The sequence below is a fragment of the Mus caroli genome, unplaced genomic scaffold (genome assembly GCF_978045245.1).
Source record: "Mus caroli unplaced genomic scaffold, Mus_caroli_1 scaffold_8, whole genome shotgun sequence".
Taxonomy (NCBI): domain Eukaryota; kingdom Metazoa; phylum Chordata; class Mammalia; order Rodentia; family Muridae; genus Mus; species Mus caroli.
The window spans coordinates 126,929,822-126,948,626 of NW_028227263.1; the positions used below are offsets into that span (position 1 = coordinate 126,929,822).

Genomic DNA, 18,805 nt, shown 5'->3' on the forward strand with positions numbered 1-18,805 from the left:
GACAGTCTGTGGTTCCAATTCATTTATTGTCATGGTGGAAAGTAGATGTGTAAAACTGTACCCCACTTCTCAGGGTGGGCCTGAGATTAAATACCTTTTGCAGGGAGGAATGTCTGTAAAGGAAAGCTTATTGGCTAAGACTCCAGGCCTCTAGGTACCTCATTAGAATGGAGATCTGTCTTGAGTCTAGGTGACCTATGGTCACGTCTCTTTTCCTATTTTCTTGGTCTTTAGAGCTACATGTGGAGGGGCTTGGGGTGTTGCCCTTATGTAACTGATGAACACAAATCAATGGGGAGCTAAGATGAAGGCTGCTGTCTGAAGAGGTTCTGTGGCCTCTCCTCCATCCCTTCCTCCCCTCCCCTCCTCCCTCACTCCCCCACCCCCTTCATTTTCATCATGGTGAGGCTCTTCTCCAGGGTTTAAGCAAAGGCCTCTCCTTCCCTTGAGCCCCTGGCACGTCCAGACTCTGCCACTTCCTGTTGTTTCTGAGTAATCCTCTTCCTCCACTCCAGGCCCCACCATGACCTCAGACCCTCTATCTGGACAAACCCTGCTGAGGGAATGACCTCCACTTCCTGTGCATGTGGATCTCCCACCTGGAGAGGGTAAGAGGTCCCCGTGCACACAGGTAAGCCTTGGAGAAGCCAGGAAAGTTAAACACCCAGGCTTGTCTCTTCAATGGAAGGAGGTGTTTGCCTGTCTTCCTCCGGGAACGCAGGGAAAGGGTGTAGTTTACAATCTGCTGGTCTCTAGCTCTCTGTAAGGCCAGCTGCATTGAGTCTCCCAGAGTACTATGTGCGTGTATCCCTGACATCCCCCTGCATCTTGAGCCTTGCTTCTTAGTCTATGCAAGCATCCTCATGACAGTGGTCTCATACTCTACATCAGCCTAAGTGACCGCTGTGTTATCTCAGGGTCAGGCGCTATGTTTACCTCAGCCATTCTCCACAGACCCTCATCTTGAGCACTGTCTGTAAGTCACCAGAACCCATGTTCACGGAAGAAGCTGTATGGACTCTGCAGAGAGTCTCAATGTCACCATGCCTTGAGCTTTGCTGTACCCTTGGGACCGAGTTAGTTATCATCAGGAAACTTTCCCCCAAATCATGCTGTACTGCTTAAATATAACTAAAAGCACCTAGTGTCAGACTCCAGCAGCATCTGTCTAATTCTGGCTGAACTGAACTTCATTCTGACGTCACCCGATTGTCTCCCTGCTTACTGATGGGTTCAGCGGTCCCACACCCACACTGATGGCTTTCTTATTTATGATACTGAGAGGAGAAGCCCTTGTTATCAGGGTGTCATTTGTTGAAAGAGAGGAAGGGAGGGAGAAGGGGAAGGAGGGAGGGGGATTTCCAGGCCTCTGCTGCCTCCTCAGTGCTCCCTCTGTGGAGAGCAGCTTCAGGTTCAGCCCTGCTCCTGTGCTCCATGCTGTGCTCTCAGCTCTGCTGTCTTCCTCTGAGCTCAGCCTCCTCCCAAGCAGCAGCTCCCTCCAGAATTGCATGATCTGTGTCTAAGACACTGCTCTGTCCCTCCCGTGTCCATTCCACCTTCCATCCCTGTCCCCTTATCCTTATGGTTCAGCCCTCCACACCACAGTGTGAGCAGCAAGGCTGAGAGGTGCACTGTGCCCTCAAAGAACTGCAGCTCTCCCCAGCAATGGCCTCTGTTGAGTCCTAGCTTGGGTCTGTCAATACCAGGGGGACCCCTGGCCTCTCTATCTGATGTTTCTGACACTGAAACACAGCTGATCATCCAGGTGTCCTGAAGGTAGAAGTCACATGCAGAAGGCAGATGTCAGATGTCTCCCAGGGCTGGGAAGGGACTAAGTGCAGGATGAGTGTGTATGGAAGCTTATCTGTAATCACTGCTATCACTGATCTGATTTCCTTCCCAGGACGTGTTTCAGAAGCAGTTGTGTCAGGAGTGTGACATCTACAGGAGGAAGTGACCGGAATCCTGGAAATAGGATGCATGTCCATCTTCCTGAGGAAGGTTTCAGAGAGACCTTGAGTCCCCTGTAATGCTGGCTTGGGCCTTGGTCTCTAATGAAAGTCTACACTGGGCTAAGGATGCTGTGTAGCAGGCAGAGTGCTTGCCTAGCAAGCCCTGGGTCAGACTCCAGAACAGCATCATCCAGAAGTGCTGTACCTCCCTGTCATCCTGGGGAGCTGGAGGCACGAGAGCCACCCATCCTCAGCTGCATATGATACCAGCCCAAATGGGCAACCGGAGAGCGTGTCTCAGCAAACACAAACAAAGGAGAAATACTGTAGTCAGGTCTGGCAGTGGTAGCCCACACCATTATTCCCAGCACTGAGGAAGCAGAGGCAGGGGGATCTCTGTGGGTTCAAGGGTAGTCTGGTCTACAGAGTGAGTTCTAGGGCAGCCTGGGCTACACAGAAAAACCCTGTCTTGAAAAACCAATAAATAAAATAAAATAAAACTTAAAAACTTCTTAAGAGCTTCAAAATGCTTCCGAGTACAATATATATTCTTTTACACATTATAATATAACACATAAAATGTAATATATATTTTGTTTACTAAGGTAGGGTTTCTTTTTGTAGCCCTGGATATCCCACAATTGTTTTGTGTAGACTAGGCTGGCCTCGAACTCACTAGATCTGCCTGTCTCTACTTCTTGAGTACTGTGATCAAATACATGCACCACCACCGCTGGCTTCTTTTTATGGTTTAAAAACATATTCGACATCGTTAAGTAAATAGTCCTTTCAGAGACCTTAGAGGTTTTATAAGTCAATGCTACATAGCTAGTACATAACAACTTCGGCATTCAAATACACTTAGTTTGGTTTTGATTTTCAGTTGTTGTTATTGTTGTTTTGTTGCTAGTTTTGCTTTTCTTGACAAGGTGTCTTTGTGTAGCCCTGGCTGTCCTAGAACTTGTTCTGTAGACCAGGCTTGCCTCAAACTCGCAGGTCTCCACCTGCCTATGCCTCTCCCGAGCTGGCATTAAAGGTGAGGTCCACCATCACTTGACCTGTGTGTACACTTACTTTTGCATGTGTATAGTCTCTGCACTTAGGAGGCTAAGGCAAGAGGATTCTTTGGGGACCAGTGTAAAGGGAATATATAATGATTTCCAGACTTACTAGGCTCAACCAACATTAAAAAATAAATGTAAATCCAGTGCCTGACAAATACAGAAGTGGATACTCACAGCTACCTATTGGACTGAGCACAGGGCCCCCAATGAAGGAGCTAGAGAAAGGACCCAAGGAGCTGAAGTGGTTTGCAGCCCCATAGGAGGAACATTAATATGAACTAACCAGTACCCCCAGAGTTCTCTGGGACTAAACCACCAATCAAAGAAACACATAGTGGGACTCATGGCTCTAGCTGCATGTGTAGCAGAGGATGGCCTAGGTGGTCATCAATGGGAGGAGAGGCCCTTGGTCCTGTGAAGACTCTATGCCCCAGTGTAAGGGAATGCCAGGGCTAGGAAGAAGGAGTGGGTGGGTTGGGGAGCAGGGCAAGGGAGGAGGGGATAGAGGATTTTTGGAGGGGAAACTAGGAAAGGGGATAACATTTGAAATGTAAATAAAGAAAATATCTAATAAAAAATAAATGTAAATCAATAAATGTGAATGAATAATTAACTCTGTGATAAACCAAAGGGATATTTGGGCTTAAATCTCACGGTAGCCAAAAGAGAAAATTCTTGTCCACACACCAACTGCTCTCCTCTCAGAGTCTCCCTTCAGATATGCACAGGCTGAGTCAGATGTCCCACTCTAGGCTCCTAAGGCCCCTGGTGACACTGACTCTTTCCTGTCTCTTAGCTTCCTCGTGTCTTGAGGGCATGGCCTGGACTCATAGTCGCCATTGAATGACCCTATCATAGAGGGCACAGGGGACCATCTCAGGAAGTTGTGGGGGTTTGTTTGCTTTGTGGTGTGTGTGTGTGTGTGTGTGGTATGAAAGTAACGTTGGACATTCCCTGCTCTGCAACACTTTTGAGGGCTTAATCTTAGGTCCCAAAGAAACTTACCACAAATGGCTAATTGTAGTGTCTGTTTAACATCCCAAAGCCCATAAAGCCAGGGACTAGCACCTTTCAGCACCACCCCTACCCTAAACCTCTCCAGTTCTAGAGCTTAGCTTCCCTTCCCACAGGTTTTGATTCCTATACAACGCAGACATTTGGGGTGTTCTTGGTTCTCTTTGTCCTCTTGGCCTTCTCTCCCTATCTCTCTCTTTCCCCCTCTCTCCTCCTACGGGCCCATTCAGGATACTGGCCATAGCTAATCTACTGCTTTCTCTCCCTGCCCTGGACTTTTCCAGATACCTCTGGCTGTGCCATTCCTCCTGTCTACACGAAAAACTTCTCCTCAACCAACCCTTGGGGTGGGCATGTCCCCGTTTTTATTCACTCAAGAAGGTCAATGGTAGCTGAGAAAGCCCAAGCCAGGAAGCAGGCTTCTTTGGGGCAGCCATCTTCTATCCCCACCCTACCTGACACCTGTCTGTCACCTGCACCAGGACTAATGAACGAACAGCTGACCAATTATCACCCAGGAAGAAGTGGGAGCTGCCAGCTGGGGCCTCCACCAAGATTCCCCAGTGTGACTCTGGAGACCCACACTACTAGAAGTCACATGAACCAGAGCCCTAGGGACTGGGTGGAGCTTGATGTCTGGATGTCAATCAGAGAGATGCAGGGGCTGTAAAAATTAAAAACAAACAAACAATAATGTTGCAGAGAAGCTGGGGGCTGCTGGGTCATTTTCATCTCTGGCAGGGAGAACATTGGGGTTGGGAATAGGAGAGCTGGTCTATGGGCCAGCTAGCCAGGGCTCACTTCCTGACCAAGGGGTCCTGTCCATGGGCAAAAGCTGCAGAAAAGGGCAGGCACTCCAGGACATCAGAGTGTGTGTGTGTGTGTGTGTGTGTGTGTGTGTGTGTGTGTGTGTGACAGTCAGTCACGACTTATTTTTATATCTATAGGAATTTAATCATCATTTATAAAGTAAGAAATCAGAACATATTAAACAAATAAATCTTAGCTGGGCATAATGGAGTCTGCCTTTAATACCAGCACTCGGGAGACAGAGGCAAGCAGAGTTCTGTGAGTTTGAGGTCTGGGCTACACTAAGTTCTAGGACAGCCTGGGCTACACAATGAGACCCTTTTTCAAACAAAGAAGTAAATCTTAAAGAATGGGTTTTGAGATAGGTGGGGAGAGGGGGAAGGAAGAAGGGACAATACCCACCAAGGAGAGTTGACACAGATCATGGCCTTGGGCAGATTCCCTGCACACAGCCCATGTGACTCTGGGAGATGCCCCTGGGGTAAGGACAGGAGAAATAAGAGGGAAGGCTCCACAGGGCAGACACCAGGACAGCACACGTTGGAGCAGTGACCATGGAGTCCCCTTCTCTGTTTCTCTGCAAAGGGCTCCTGCTCACAGGTGAGGCCAGCCCTGGAGAGGTGTGGGGAGGATGCTCTGACAGGAAGGGACCCTGGGAGGACACTCTGCTTCAGGCTGAGAGGAGAGGACACGGAGGGACCCAGGCTGCTCAGGTGGATGCTCTCAGGGAGCAAGGAGTGCTCAGAGGGGAGGCAAAGCCAGATCCCTCTTTATTTAAAGTTACCAGTGCCAACCGGACACATGGCTGTGCCCTGACTGTTGGAGTCCTCACAGGAGTGACCATCATAATGGGGGTTTGCTCCCCACCAGAGATTTCCCAGGGCACAGCACACAGAGGACCACAAATGCCCTGGGTCAGATCCAGGCTCCAGTGTTCGTGCTCATCAGGGGCTCTGGAATGGGGGTCAGGGCCTTGATGCTGAGCTGTGAGGTTTGCTTGGGAGGGAGTGCAGGGGACAGGGCTGTGCTGGGGCTTTTGTCACAGAAAAGACAGGCAATGGGGTGGAGAGATAATGGAGAAGGGCCTGGGACTCTACAGAGGACATGGCAGTCTCCTCCCTCTGAAGAGGAAGAGCTGGCAGCAGGGCACAGAGGAAATGTTGGGACAAAAAGAGGAGGTGGCCCTGGAGAGATTCTCTTGATGGGAAGAGAGAAGTGAGCTGCAATCCAGGACTCAGACAAGGCTCTCTTTGAGGCTGCAGGGTTTATGCAGTGTGAGAGAGGATGGGTGTGTGTGGTTGGGAAGGAGAAAGCAGGAAAGCGGGATTGATTCTCACTGTGGGGATGTGAGGAATCCGCGGGGAAGCTGCGGAGGAAGGGTGCCTTAGTGCCTTCAGTGGGTGAGCAGGGGGTGCCTTAACCTGTGAAGATGGAGGTTGCATGTTCCTAGGTGCCTGCCACTCTCAGGAATCAGGACACCTAGGAAGGACACTGTCTTAGGAACTGGGACAGGCTGTTCCTCTCTTCATACAGCTTCAGGGAACCCAGAATCTACTGGAAGGGCAGCTTGGGAGATAGGGAGTTAGCTACCTGGTGACAACTCCCACCACCACACACACATGCTCACGTGCACACATACACACACACACACATATGCACACACTCTGGGGAGGATGAGGACATTCATTGTGTGTGTAGAGACTCATTCTCTGTCTCCTAACAGCAACATTGTACAGCAAAGGAAAACGTTATACCTGTTTTAAGACAAAAGCTAAAACCAGAGAGAACTCCTGCTATGTTGAAAAGCCCCACATGTAAAAAATGCTTTCTCTTAAGAGGCTGTACTCACAAGGACCCTGGGTAGCTGCCCTGGCCTGTGCTTATGCCTACATGAAAGTGTTTTTATCCCCCAAGTTTTATGAATTGCAGCCAGGAGTCCTGATTTGGCTTGAGCCTGGAAAGCTCAGGGTCCAGAATTTTGGAACCTGGCTGCTCCCAGTGGATCTGATCCTGAAGTATTATTAGACTTTATGACATTCCTCCCTCCTGCTCTTGAGCTTATTTTCACTCTCTTTCAAGAACACATATCAATCTCAACACTGTCATTAGCTCTGAGTTTGCTGTAAATAGTTCCACAGACACCCATGTCTCGGGACATGCTCACTCCTTCATTCCTTTACTGGTATCTGAGCCTGTCCCCAGTACTGGGCCTCCCGGGAAGAGCAGCCCAACTCCTGGCCTCACAAAGTCCTGCTTCTATAGGACTGAAAATAGCAAGGGCTCCTCTAGAAGGTGCGGCCAGGGGTTGACTGCAAATACAGGGAATCAAATAACAACACTAGATAGTGATAATCCAGGGTCTCCAGAGAACAAGGTCAGGGAAAGCATCCCTAACCCCAAATGTATTCTTGACTGTGAGCAGAGATGTGAGCACAGTGAGAGGGGAGCCATGCAGACATGGGAGGAGAGAGTTCCAAGCAGAGGGCACAGCTTCAGGGGCATCGAGGGAACGGGCTTCATGTTGTTTTCTGCGCCGAGTGTGCGGGCACACCTGCGCCCAGATACCTAGTCTGAATGTTGTTCTCCATTATAAGGCTATTTAGACTCACCTGCTCAGGACAGGGTAGGCCCAATGCCGACGGTGATTCTTTCTCTCTTTCAGCCTCACTTTTAATCTGCTGGAACTGGTCCACTGCAGCACTGCTGACCTCTAAAGAAATGCGCTTCTCAGCTGCTGAAGGGGCAAAGGTTCTTCTCTCTGTTCCTGACCAGGAAGAGAACCTCCTCTCCTTTTCCTGGTACAAAGGGAAGGATGTAAATGAGAATTTTACAATTGCACATTATAAAAAGTCCAGCGATTCACTTCAACTTGGAAAGAAAGTCAGTGGCAGGGAAGAAATCTATAAGGATGGCTCCATGATGCTCCGGGCCATCACCCCGGAAGACACGGGATTCTACACGTTACAAACCTTTAAAGCACACGGTCAACAGGAAGTAACACATGTCCATCTCCAAGTATACAGTAAGTGACTCTCTGAGGCCTGAGGGTGCCTGGAGGGAATCATCCCACTTAACACACAGGAATGACAGTGCTGTGTCCCCTCATTGGGGTTTGATCATTTAGTGCAAGGCACACATGAGGTAGTTAAACTACAATATTCAAACTCCATCACAAAATGCATCATACAGAGTGCTAGGCATGCAGTGGGTAACTCAGCTAAGGACATTAGACTCAGTCAAGACCCACAGAGCTCTCACTATGAATATGGCCCTGAAGTAGACCCTGAGGGATGTCGACATGAGAAAAACATGGGATTCTCACACAGATGTGAGCATCAGGAAGCCCCGGCTCCAGACCTTGCCCCCAACTGACTCTACTCCTGGGGAGCCTGGGGACCCTGGGGATCCTCCTTTTCAGGGCTGGAACAGGCCTTTCTGTTAGAGAAGAGATGGAACAAAACTTTATTGTCTTGTGTAAGCAGCCAGCCCACTGCCATGACAGCCACATGTAAGCTGGCTCTCCTGGGCATCTCCTTCTGGTGAGACGGAGCATGGACAGAAGAACTGGACGGTGCCCAGACCATTAGCCAGATGTTCTCATGGCTTTGCAGGCTCTCATGGGAGCAGCTTATCATCATGGGTCCAGCCCAGGGAAATCTCATAGAGAGGCAAAGGGTAATAGACTTCCCTGATTTGGACAGCTCCCCCGTTCCAAGGTCAGGTTCTTGTTCTTATTCAAGGTTAACTCCCAGACATGGCAATGGTCATTCACCATGTGTCCTGCTATAGGGAAACTGAGACCCAGGGAACAGAGCAGCTGAATTAGGATTGCACAGGTCATGGGTGGCCATCGCATGCACAAGACACCGACTGTACCCTCAGCTTCAAATCCCCATGAAAAGGCCTTATTAGGTGCCTTGGAACAGGGAGGGGCTGGCGGAAATCTCTGGAGATGAATCTCTCATTTGCTCTGTCCTGTTCACACACAGAGATCGTGACAAAGCCCTACCTCCAGCTCAACCACACTAGGTTGAAAAGGAAGAGTGCCTCAATTCTCACCTGCGTGTCGCCTGACACCGGAGTGGACATCAACTGGTTCTTCAATTACAAGCCCCTGAATACCACTGAGAGGATCACGCTGTCACCTGAAAAGCGAGAGCTCATCATATCTCCTGTCTGGAGGGCAGATGTTGGGATCTATCTGTGCGAAGTCTCTAATTCCTTTAGTTCCAAGAAGTCTTATCCACTGCTCATGGCATTGGCTTATGGCTAATGTCTCTTCTCTTCCTATACCAGAGCTTTGCGGTTTTTATGTCACTAGTGTGCACAGTTTATGAAAGTTGTAAGGAGAAAACAGTGCAGACAAGAGAGACAGCATGGTGACATACACCTGCAATCCCCAAATAAAACACAGGTCAGGAGGAAAGCGAGTACAAGGCCAGTCCAGTTACACAGTATGACAGTGACTTTAAAATAAGACCTCAATATAGGAACAGAATTGCAGAGGAGGGCCCAGGTTCTGACTCACAAGTGGACCCGCCCTCAGGATCCAGAGGGAACTGCTCGGATGCCTTATGCTCACCAAAAGCTGCGGATGCTCACAGTCCTCTGTTAAAAACGCTGCTGTGCTTGCCTAGAGCTATTCACATCTTCCCACAGCTCAAATCCTTTCTGGTGCCTAAGCCCTGGGCTGCCTAGACCCTATCTATCTGCTTGAAGTTGGAAAAATGGTAGGGTATCAGACTGGATATGTTTTGCTGTAGATGTATGGTTTTGGACAGTTTTCATCTGTATATTTTTTGATGCTCAGATGTAAAAATCCATGGACATAGAGGCCCCATGTATTGAGTTTCTTGTCCCGAGTCTAGCATTTTTTTCCGGTGCGACCTTGCACAAGATCCTGTTTCTTCTTAACAGTTTTCAGTGTGCTAAAATGCACACATAAGATTTTAGCCATTTTGACAACCACAGCTGAATGGCATGAAGCTCAATCATATTGTTGTGTGACCGTCACCATGGTCCATTTCTAAGCCCTATTTAAACCTTTCCATTCACAACAGCAACTAACATTCTGCCTCCGTCCCTGTACATGGAACAAAACCAATTGTTTTGTTTATGGTTACTATCAGCACAGAAAAACCAACTCATTAGAGTCCGCTCATTTGCTGGGGGTGGAGGTGGGGTGGCAGTGGCAGTGCCGAGTTTGACCATCAGTCCTGAAAACATGTTTAGCGTTCTCTACAAACAAGTTCATGCCATCTGCAGACACTTTTTTTGGTCTTGACATTGTACTCTTAAATGTATGATACATACACACACAGAATACATTTTATTAACCATGGAATTCTTGTAATTCTGAAGCATGTGTAACAGTATCTCCAATTTCATTTCTGATTTTAGTAATTTTAATCTATTATATTGTAGAGTTAATTTAACTAAAAGAAAATAAGAACTCTTTACCAAAATCCATCTTCCTAAGGCCCGTCCTCCTGCCTCTATTGCAGACTTGGGCACTCTTTTTCTTTTCTTTTCTCTTTCTTTTCTTTTTCAACTTTATGTGAATTGGTGTTTTGCCTGCATGTATGTCTGTGTGAGGGTGTTGGATCCCCTTGATCTAGGTTAAAGACAGTTGTAAACTGCCTTATTAAGTGCTGGAAATTGAGCCAGGGTCCTCTGGTAGAGCAGCCAATGCTCTTAACCACTGAGCCATCTCTTCAACCCGACTTGGGCACTCTTACTGTGCCAGACTTTGCTTGTCTTCTGAATGACCTAGATGGTTGCTGTCACCTCTATGTCCCTCCTTAACACTGGCGCACACCCAGGCAAAGCACATCTAGTCAAACAGGGAACACCTTGTGAACTGGGTTAATCAGATACGGCTTCTTCCTGGGCCTGCTCTGACACTAACACAGTGGGCCTGCGCCACAGACTCAACAGGACGCTAATTTGAGACCTTATCGTGGGCTCTACCTGCTACATCCTTCAGCTAGAAGTCACAAAGCCTTAATCAGCTGTCTCTCCAGCCCATCAAAGTCATGGCTTAAATACAAATTCCAATTCTTTTGGTGGATCCCGAGAATCTTACCTATCTCTCTCCAAGTTGCCATGACCACCAGTGAGGGGCACTGATATTCTGAGGCTCCCCATGTGCTGGACTGAAAGGGTATGGCATCCTTTCTGCAGTCAGTGATGCGCCTGCATATCTTGAGCTTAACCATGAAGAAAAATTAGTCCAAATTTAGAGGTATTTATAAAAGAAACCATCAGCTTTCTGAAGCAGGTAGCTACGGCGGTATCATCATCAGTCCAACACTCAGAGGAGGAGGTGGGGATGTGGAGTTCAGACTCAGCCTAAGCTGTGTAGGACTTCATGCTCTTTTGAATTGAGACTCCAGGCTTCTTTTGAGGCAAGAACCAGTGAAAACTAGAGCAGAACAAAAACAAAGGCCAAATGTGGTAGACTATGAGTTTAATCCCAGATTTCACGAGGCAGATGCAGGTGGACATCTGTGAGTTTAAGGACAGCTGGATCCAAATACTAGGTTCCAGATGAGTTAGGGCTAAATAGTGAGACTCTGTCTCATCAAAACAACGATATTAAAAACAAATTAATAAATAAAGCCAGACAGTGGTGGTGTACACCTTTAATCCCAGCACTGGGGAGGCAGAGGCAGGTAGATCTCTGAGCCTGGTCTATAGAGTGAGTTCTGGGACAGTCAGGGCTACATAGACAGGGCTACCCTGTCTCAAAAAAAAAAAATCAAAAAATTCAGAAAACAAACAAACAAAAAACAGAAAAAAAAGAAAAAGAGAAAAAGGAAAAGAAAGAAAAAACAAAACAAAAGAAAAAAGAAAAAAAGGGAACATAAACACACACACATGCATGTGTGCGCGCATACAAACACAGAGAGAGTCCAAAACACATAATCTCTGCCACAAACTAACCAGAAAAGTAAAAATAAAAACAAAAAATAAACAAACAAACAAAACAGAAGGAAAAGAAACTAAAACTGAACAAACCACCCAATATTAGATGGACTAATATCAAGCCGGCTTGAGCTACAGAGTGAGTGCCAGGCCAGCCTGCCCTTTGACCTCAGATGCCTGAGGTAAAGACCCAAGTCAGAGAGGGGCTCTACAGTGATGTCTTCTACTGTGTCCCCTGCCCCAAGCCACTCACTGTCCTTGAAGCTTGCCTGGCTCAGCACTGTCCTCTGTCAGCGTCTGCCTGACAGCTTCTAGAGAGCAGGGACCCAGCATTGTGTGGAAAATGTCCATCAGCTGTCAGAGCAGAGCAGACAGCAGCTCAGATGCCATCCCTCACCTGCTCAGTCTCCTCCAGCAGGGCCTCCATCTGCACCTGTGCACCCGGGGTTCCTCTTCCTGTTGGTTAAGGGAGAGAGGCCTCATCTGGGTCCCATTCAGAGGTACAGGCCATGATGCTGGGGAGGAGCTTGAAGCAGCTGCTCACATCACATCCCCAGTCCGCACAGCGCTCTGTGGGCTTGCTCCACTGCACAGTCCAGGAAGACCTGGCCAGGGGATGGTCCCACCCACACTGAAGGTGGGTCTTGTCACATGTACTGAGTGACCAAGATAATATCTCCAGACATTCTCCCGACTCAGGGGAGCCCTCCCAGGGCTGACACTGGATGACAGACACAGGGGCTAGACAGTAAGTGTTTCCGTAAGTCTGTGCCTGTGGCCTGTCACCTAGAAGACTCTAGACAGTTTCCAGCTGGCAACACTGAGCATGACAGTTACCTTGCAGTAGCACCTGAGAGGTCTGGAAGTTTCCTTCCAGAAAAATTAAACTAGAATGTGGGACCATCACTTCTTTGAGCAAATGTCTCAATGGCGCTAAGGTGTAGCCATATTTTATGTTTTCTATTGGATTTCTCAGTCCCCGCCTCAGGTCTTCAGAGCTGGGGATGAAACACAAGGGTTTGCCCCGTGTGGCGACATAACCATGGTATAATGCCAGTACTCAGGAGAGCAGAAAGATTTCTGCCACTCCGAGGTCTCCCTTGACTACAGAACATTCCAAGCAAGCCAGGGCTACACACAGAAAACAAGGAAAAGGAAAGGGAAGGAAAAACAGCAGAGAATTCAAGGTGGGATTCTCAGCGGCAGCCTGGAAAAGAGATGGAAGAGGAGGAGAGAGACAAAGACGCAGCTGGGCATGGAGGTCAGCAAGCAGCCAAAGGACAGACGGACAGGCTTGTCAGGAATGAGGTGAAAGAACTTCAGAGAAAGGGCAAGAGGCCAAGAGACACCCAGCTGCTCTCTGGAACCTGAGAGGAGGAAAAAGAGCTAAAAGCAAGGAGAAGGGAGAAGTCATACATTTCTCGGTGATATAAACAAGTGTCCAGGCTGGCCCGGACACTTGTCCTGGGACAGGACCCTTGCATGCAGCTGTGCCAGAAGCCATCAGCTCTGGCCTCAGAAGAGTTCAGAGTTCAGAATCTCTCACCAGTTAGTGACAAGCAGTGCTGGTTTCTCCATCAGCTCTGGCTCCTTCCTCCAGCTTTCCCTTCCAATCACCTGCCACAATCCACAGAGGCTCTGAATCCGCCAGGAGCTACCAGATTCTGACCCAGCCATTTTTGCCAACTCCACCTCTCACCTCAGCTTACCCCTGATGTCAAGGCTGACCCTTGACATTTCTGGTTCCCGAACAAGTCCATCCTTGACATGGCCATGTTGGGAGCATGTGCCAGCACACAGCAGCTGGGCCTTAGCTACAGATAGAGATTATTCTGGAACACAGTCTTCCCAGAGACCGAAGGAACTGATTAAGCAACTTTCTTTGCTATGGCATTGAGGAAAGGACACCAAATTTGATCTCGGTGTCATTGATCCCAGATTCCCCCCATCCTCAGCCAAGTGTCAGAAAATACCCATAGCCTCACACTGCGATGGTGGAAGTATGAGTATGTTATTTGCTCAAGGCCAGCCTGGGTTACATGTCAGACCAGGCTACACGGACACCTGGTCTCAACAAAGACACAAGCCAGTCAGCAGAGTCAATCAACACAAATACCCTTCTCCCCAGAGACATTGCCATGAGAAAACAGCCAGTGAAAATGTCAACTCTTGTCTCATTACAGAGGTGTCAGAGGGGTCCTAGGCGGGGGACAAGAGTGACCACTGCATGGAAATGTGACTGAGGCTTGTGAATTCTAGAAGGAGGAGGGGTTGGGGGTTGGCAGAGATGGCCTGTTTTTTTTTTGTTTTGTTTTTTTTTTTTTTTTTTGGTTTGTTTGTTTGTTTTGGTTTTGGTTTGCTGTCCTGGAACTCACTCTGTAGACCAGGCTGGCCTTGAACTCAGAAATCCACCTGCCTCTGCCTCCCAAGTGCTGGGATTAAAGGCGTGGGCCACACGCCCGGCAGAGACAGCCTATTATCAGCTCAGGAATTAGCTTTTCTCACAGTCTGTCATCCAGACCCACTGGGTTAGTGTCAGAGAAGGAGCCAGATAGATGGAGCATGTCTGATTTCCCCAGTTCACAAGGTCTTCATTGTTTGCTCAGATGTGACTCTGTGCTTCAGTGGCAAAGGGGGAGCACAGAGGCCCAAAGCACGAAGATCACCACAAGACATGGGCAGTCTCTACTGAGGGACTGCCCCTGGCTGTACTAGAGGCAAAAGGGAGGGTCTTGGATGATTCCTGAAAACACTCATCTCTTAAGCCAGCCTGGCCTGAGAGGAGGGAAAGATGGCATCCAGGGAGGTCTCTGGTGGGGCCTCTGTAGTCAACTGTCTTAGTGTTTCTGCTGTTGAGAAAAGTCACCATGACCACGTCCTGCCGTCACCACTCCCTTTATTCCATTAAATACCATTATAGACCTGCATACAATGGGCTACTAATAATGACAGTAGCAGTTTTTGAAGTTGATTTGAAAGCAAGTCTCTGGACAGCATCAGTTTAGCATCTCTGAGGATGAATCTTACCAAAGCTGTGTATTCTGTAGTATATGAATCTCACAACCAAAATTTTAGTACCATTAAGATATTCGTATGAATTGTGCAGGGTTCACAGGTCAGTTGAGGATGAAATTTTATTCCTTCTTTGAGCAGGTAAAAGACAATTGTCTTTTTTTAAGAGTAAATGCTATTAATAACCAACTGTAATAAGTCTTCATTCATGTAATGTGAAGGATGGCACCACGAGTCTTAAGATTCTGTAATCAGCAACATTTATTGTCTCATTTTAGCTGAAGTTTTGGCTGAGACATGTTTATGTCTAAGCCAGCTACTAGGCTGGTCCCATGTCGAGGAATCAGCAGATAAGTGACCTGTCTTGTTTGATTTTTCTCAAAAATTTTGAGATCTTCAGGGGTCTCCCCTGTCATATCTGATCCATATCACTCCGGAAGGGGGTCCAAAGCCTTCTCTCCTTTCCTGTCAATACAAATACAGAGCCTCTCTCCCAAATAGCCTTGCCTTGGTCCAGTACCAGAAACCATTACAGGTATAGCTTGACCTCTCTCCCAAAGAAATTTTAATATAACCACAAAACTCATAACCACACACATTTTCACAATTAAAGCAATTCAAAGCAATTAAATCCAAACAAATATTAACCACTGAGACAGCGCTTCTTCACCACGTATAATTTACGATCAAAAGCCTCAGTATTTTATACATCTAGATATACTTACTGTATAAGCCTGTTTCCAGGTTCTATTTATTTCATACCAGGCAAAAGCAATCCCAGCAATCCTATGCGAACCCATTTGAGAATTTGCCCTGGCAAGACTTTTAAATTTCTTTAAGGCATTTTTTTTTCAATCAATCACTCTCCCTACCTCCTATGAAGCGTAATATCTCTGTATATTTAAGAACATTTAAGCAATTACCGTTATATACTCTTCATCCTTAAAGGCAATTAAATCAATTTTATAAGTCCCTATTCTATGATCTTTTGCTGACTGGAGACAGGCAGCTTTTAAAGTCTGTTTCTCATTGCCTCCCTCCTAGTGCCCAGTCAGGGAACCAGCCAGCCCCTTTGCAGGGGCTCCCAGTATCTCAGAGGCAGCTAGAATCCTTTAACAAGGGCCCAGGGAAAATACTTTGTTCTAGTTTCGAGGCTTCCATGGGAACCACATCACTGGTGACTCAGCTGAGAAACCAATTCTCCTTCCTCCTAAACTATATTATTGCATGTGTGTATTCCATCCAAGGATTCCTAAATTATTTTTTTTTCCTAAATTATTTTTAATGATGGGTTCTAGCCTACCACATTGCACGCCATATGTTGCTTGGAGTTTTTAGCTACTCCACTTTATGCTCCTGCTGGGTCGAGCTTACCCAGTCAGCAGCTCTTTGATCCAGTGAATGAAAGACACACACACATTAGCTTCTTTTTAAAATGCCTTGGCTGCTCAGAGGCTTGGCAGTTCTAAGCCTCTCACCACTGGCATGCTTTTCCCTCTGGTACTCCTAGGTCAATACCTTCTAAATCTACTTTTTACTTGCGGTCAATGAGAAATTTACTTTTTTTTTTTTTTAAGAAATCCAAATGCTAGCATTGTCCAGAAAATTTTGATAGGCTTATTTATAATTGTTATAAAGTTGAACTGTTGAAATGTGTTCACTGAAACATTTTGCTTGCGTGAATGCTTTACATCTTGCATTTATATTTAAAATTCACACACAAATGAACGTGGAGAAACTGCAATACCTGATTCTGTCCCCTGTGTCTCCACTCGCAATCACATACTTAGGGACCTTTGACCCCATGGAAAAAATATCTAACACTCAGAACTACGGATAACTGTTAGAGGTTGGGTCTAACGCTCTTATTCAATCTGGAATCTGCACGTCCAAACACTAAAGATCTTTGTCTCCAATTGATTTTTGATCGATCAATGTTCTATGCAGCTCCTCTAAGTTTGCTATTAAAATACGTTAAACTAAGAGAGAGGGGGGAGGGAGAGGAAGGGAGGAGGGAGGGAGGGAGGGAGGGAGGGAGGGAGGGAGGGAGAGAGAGAGAGAGAGAGAGAGAGAGAGAGAGAGAGAGAGAGAGAGAGAGAGAAGAGAAGAGAAGAGAAGAGAAGAGAAGAGAAGAAACACGGTGACATCTAAAATCACTTATCAGAGCATGTTCTCATCTGAAGATTCTGCCCCAGCCACCCCCAATGATGGGATGTAAGGTGGAATAGATCCTTTATCTCCCCAAGTTCCTTTTGGTCAGCCTTTCCTAGAAGAGAGGTGAGGAAGCCATTGGTGAAAGTGAAGACCCAGGCTTGCTGGAGGTGTCAGAACCATCAGATAAATAACAAAGACAACAGGTGTGGAAGGGAACTAGCCTGAGTCGGTGAGGCAGCTGTGTGGGTTGCAGAAGGCAAACATGGAGACTGGGACTCCCAGTCTACGGTGGCGCCCAGACATCATGAGTGAGTGTCACATGAAAGCCACCGAGGTACAGGATCTGAGCTACACTCAGAGATTTCAGTTCTGCTTAGGTGTGATTGTGTTTATGACTTGATACTTCCTCTTGGAATTGAATGTAATAGCTTGTTTTTTATTCTAAAAGAGCCCACAGGTAAGATATTGGATACTGAAATGAGATATAGAACACTTCGGTGTCTATATGGGGGAAGGGCTTGAAACAGAGTTTCTCTGTGTAGCCCTGGCTGTCCTGGAATTCACTCTGTAGACCAGGCTGGCCTCGAGCTCAGAGATCCTCCTGCCTCTGCTTCCCAAGGCCTCCCAATCCTCTGCTGGGATTAAAGGTGTGGTGTGGCCAATGCCTGGCTCATATAGAACTTTTTAAATTTTAATTTTATATGTAATCGTGCTTTGCCTGGCTACCTGTAGGTCTGCTTAAGGGTGTTAGATCCCATGGAACTGGATTCACAGTCAGTTGTGAGCTGCTATGTGGCTGCTGAGAATTTAACTTGGGTCTTCTGGAAGAGTAGCCATCTTCCCCACCCCGAGATATAGAACTTTTAAGGTAACACACACACACACATGAAAGAGGAAAATTACTGGACACCTGAACTGTTCCTGAACTCTCCATGAACTCTCCAACTCAGAGTTCTCTTACCCCTCCCATCTAGAGGTTGTTCCCGGAACACTCCTGAACTTTTTACCCCAAGGTACCCCCTCCCAATTGGAAACTGCTCCAAGAACATTTTTTAGATAAGGGGTCTCCTGGAAAAAACCTAGTCCTACCCCTCCTAACTGAAGACTATGCCAAGAACATTTTTGAGATAGGGGCCTCCTGGTACTATCCCGGAATGTTCCAATAGATCGAGTACATTGCCAAAATATAGGACACGACCCCTTGGTTATGTAAAGCCCCTTGGCAGAACACCTTGGTGACGTAAAACTTGTACTTTTCCCCTTACCCATTTCCTATAAAAGCCTGTGAAAAGATTGGGCCAATTGCCGAATCTCCTCTGCACCTTGCAGGCTGCATGAGTTTCGACCCCAGATATCTGGTATATGTGCTTTTTTTATGTGCTTTCTGTCATTGCTGTATTAAATCTTACTCTCTATACATCTTAAGTTCGGTCTCAGTGTCTTCTTGGGTGCGCGGCTGACCCGAGGCTTGAGTAAGTGCCTCCCTTTGGGAGTTTTGGAGTCTTTCACACACACACACACACACACACACACACACACACACACACACGTAAAACACTTCTAAAGGTGACAGTCCTGGGAAGAGATTATCAGACTGGCCTGAGGGCATGTCGGTGGCACATTCTCATGATGACTGATTGATGTGGGAGGTCCCAGCCCCCTGTGGACCATCCATAGGCAACTGAGTCTAGACTGTTTAAGAAACAGTGAACGTGATCCTGGAAGTAGGGCAGTAAACATAATTCCCCCACGGACTCTACTTCAGCTCCTGCCTCCTGGTTTCAGCCTTCAGTTCCACGGATGTTGAGCTGTAAACTGTCCCAGGAAGGGACAGGAAGCAGTAGGCATGGGATGAGAGAAAACATGACCCAT

At 47.2% G+C, this 18,805-nt stretch overlaps 1 protein-coding gene across 1 annotated transcript; it reads left to right on the forward strand.

The window, feature by feature from the left end:
* Window positions 1-5,385: 5,385 nt before the first annotated feature.
* LOC110299442 (cell adhesion molecule CEACAM15) lies at window positions 5,386-9,113 on the forward strand. Its single transcript, XM_021169132.2, has 3 exons — window positions 5,386-5,440; window positions 7,503-7,862; window positions 8,830-9,113. The coding sequence occupies exons 1-3, from the start codon at window positions 5,395-5,397 to the stop codon at window positions 9,111-9,113; spliced, it is 690 nt and encodes a 229-aa protein (XP_021024791.1). The 5' UTR covers window positions 5,386-5,394.
* Window positions 9,114-18,805: the final 9,692 nt, after the last annotated feature.

Excerpts from the sequence above, each read along its gene's own strand:
- LOC110299442 (XM_021169132.2), top strand. The coding sequence starts at position 5,395 with ATGGAGTCCCCTTCTCTGTTTCTCTGCAAAGGGCTCCTGCTCACAG. Across the intron at positions 5,441-7,502 it reads CAAAGGGCTCCTGCTCACAG|CCTCACTTTTAATCTGCTGG; the intron begins GTGAGGCCAGCC and ends TCTCTCTTTCAG. Across the intron at positions 7,863-8,829 it reads TGTCCATCTCCAAGTATACA|AGATCGTGACAAAGCCCTAC; the intron begins GTAAGTGACTCT and ends GTTCACACACAG.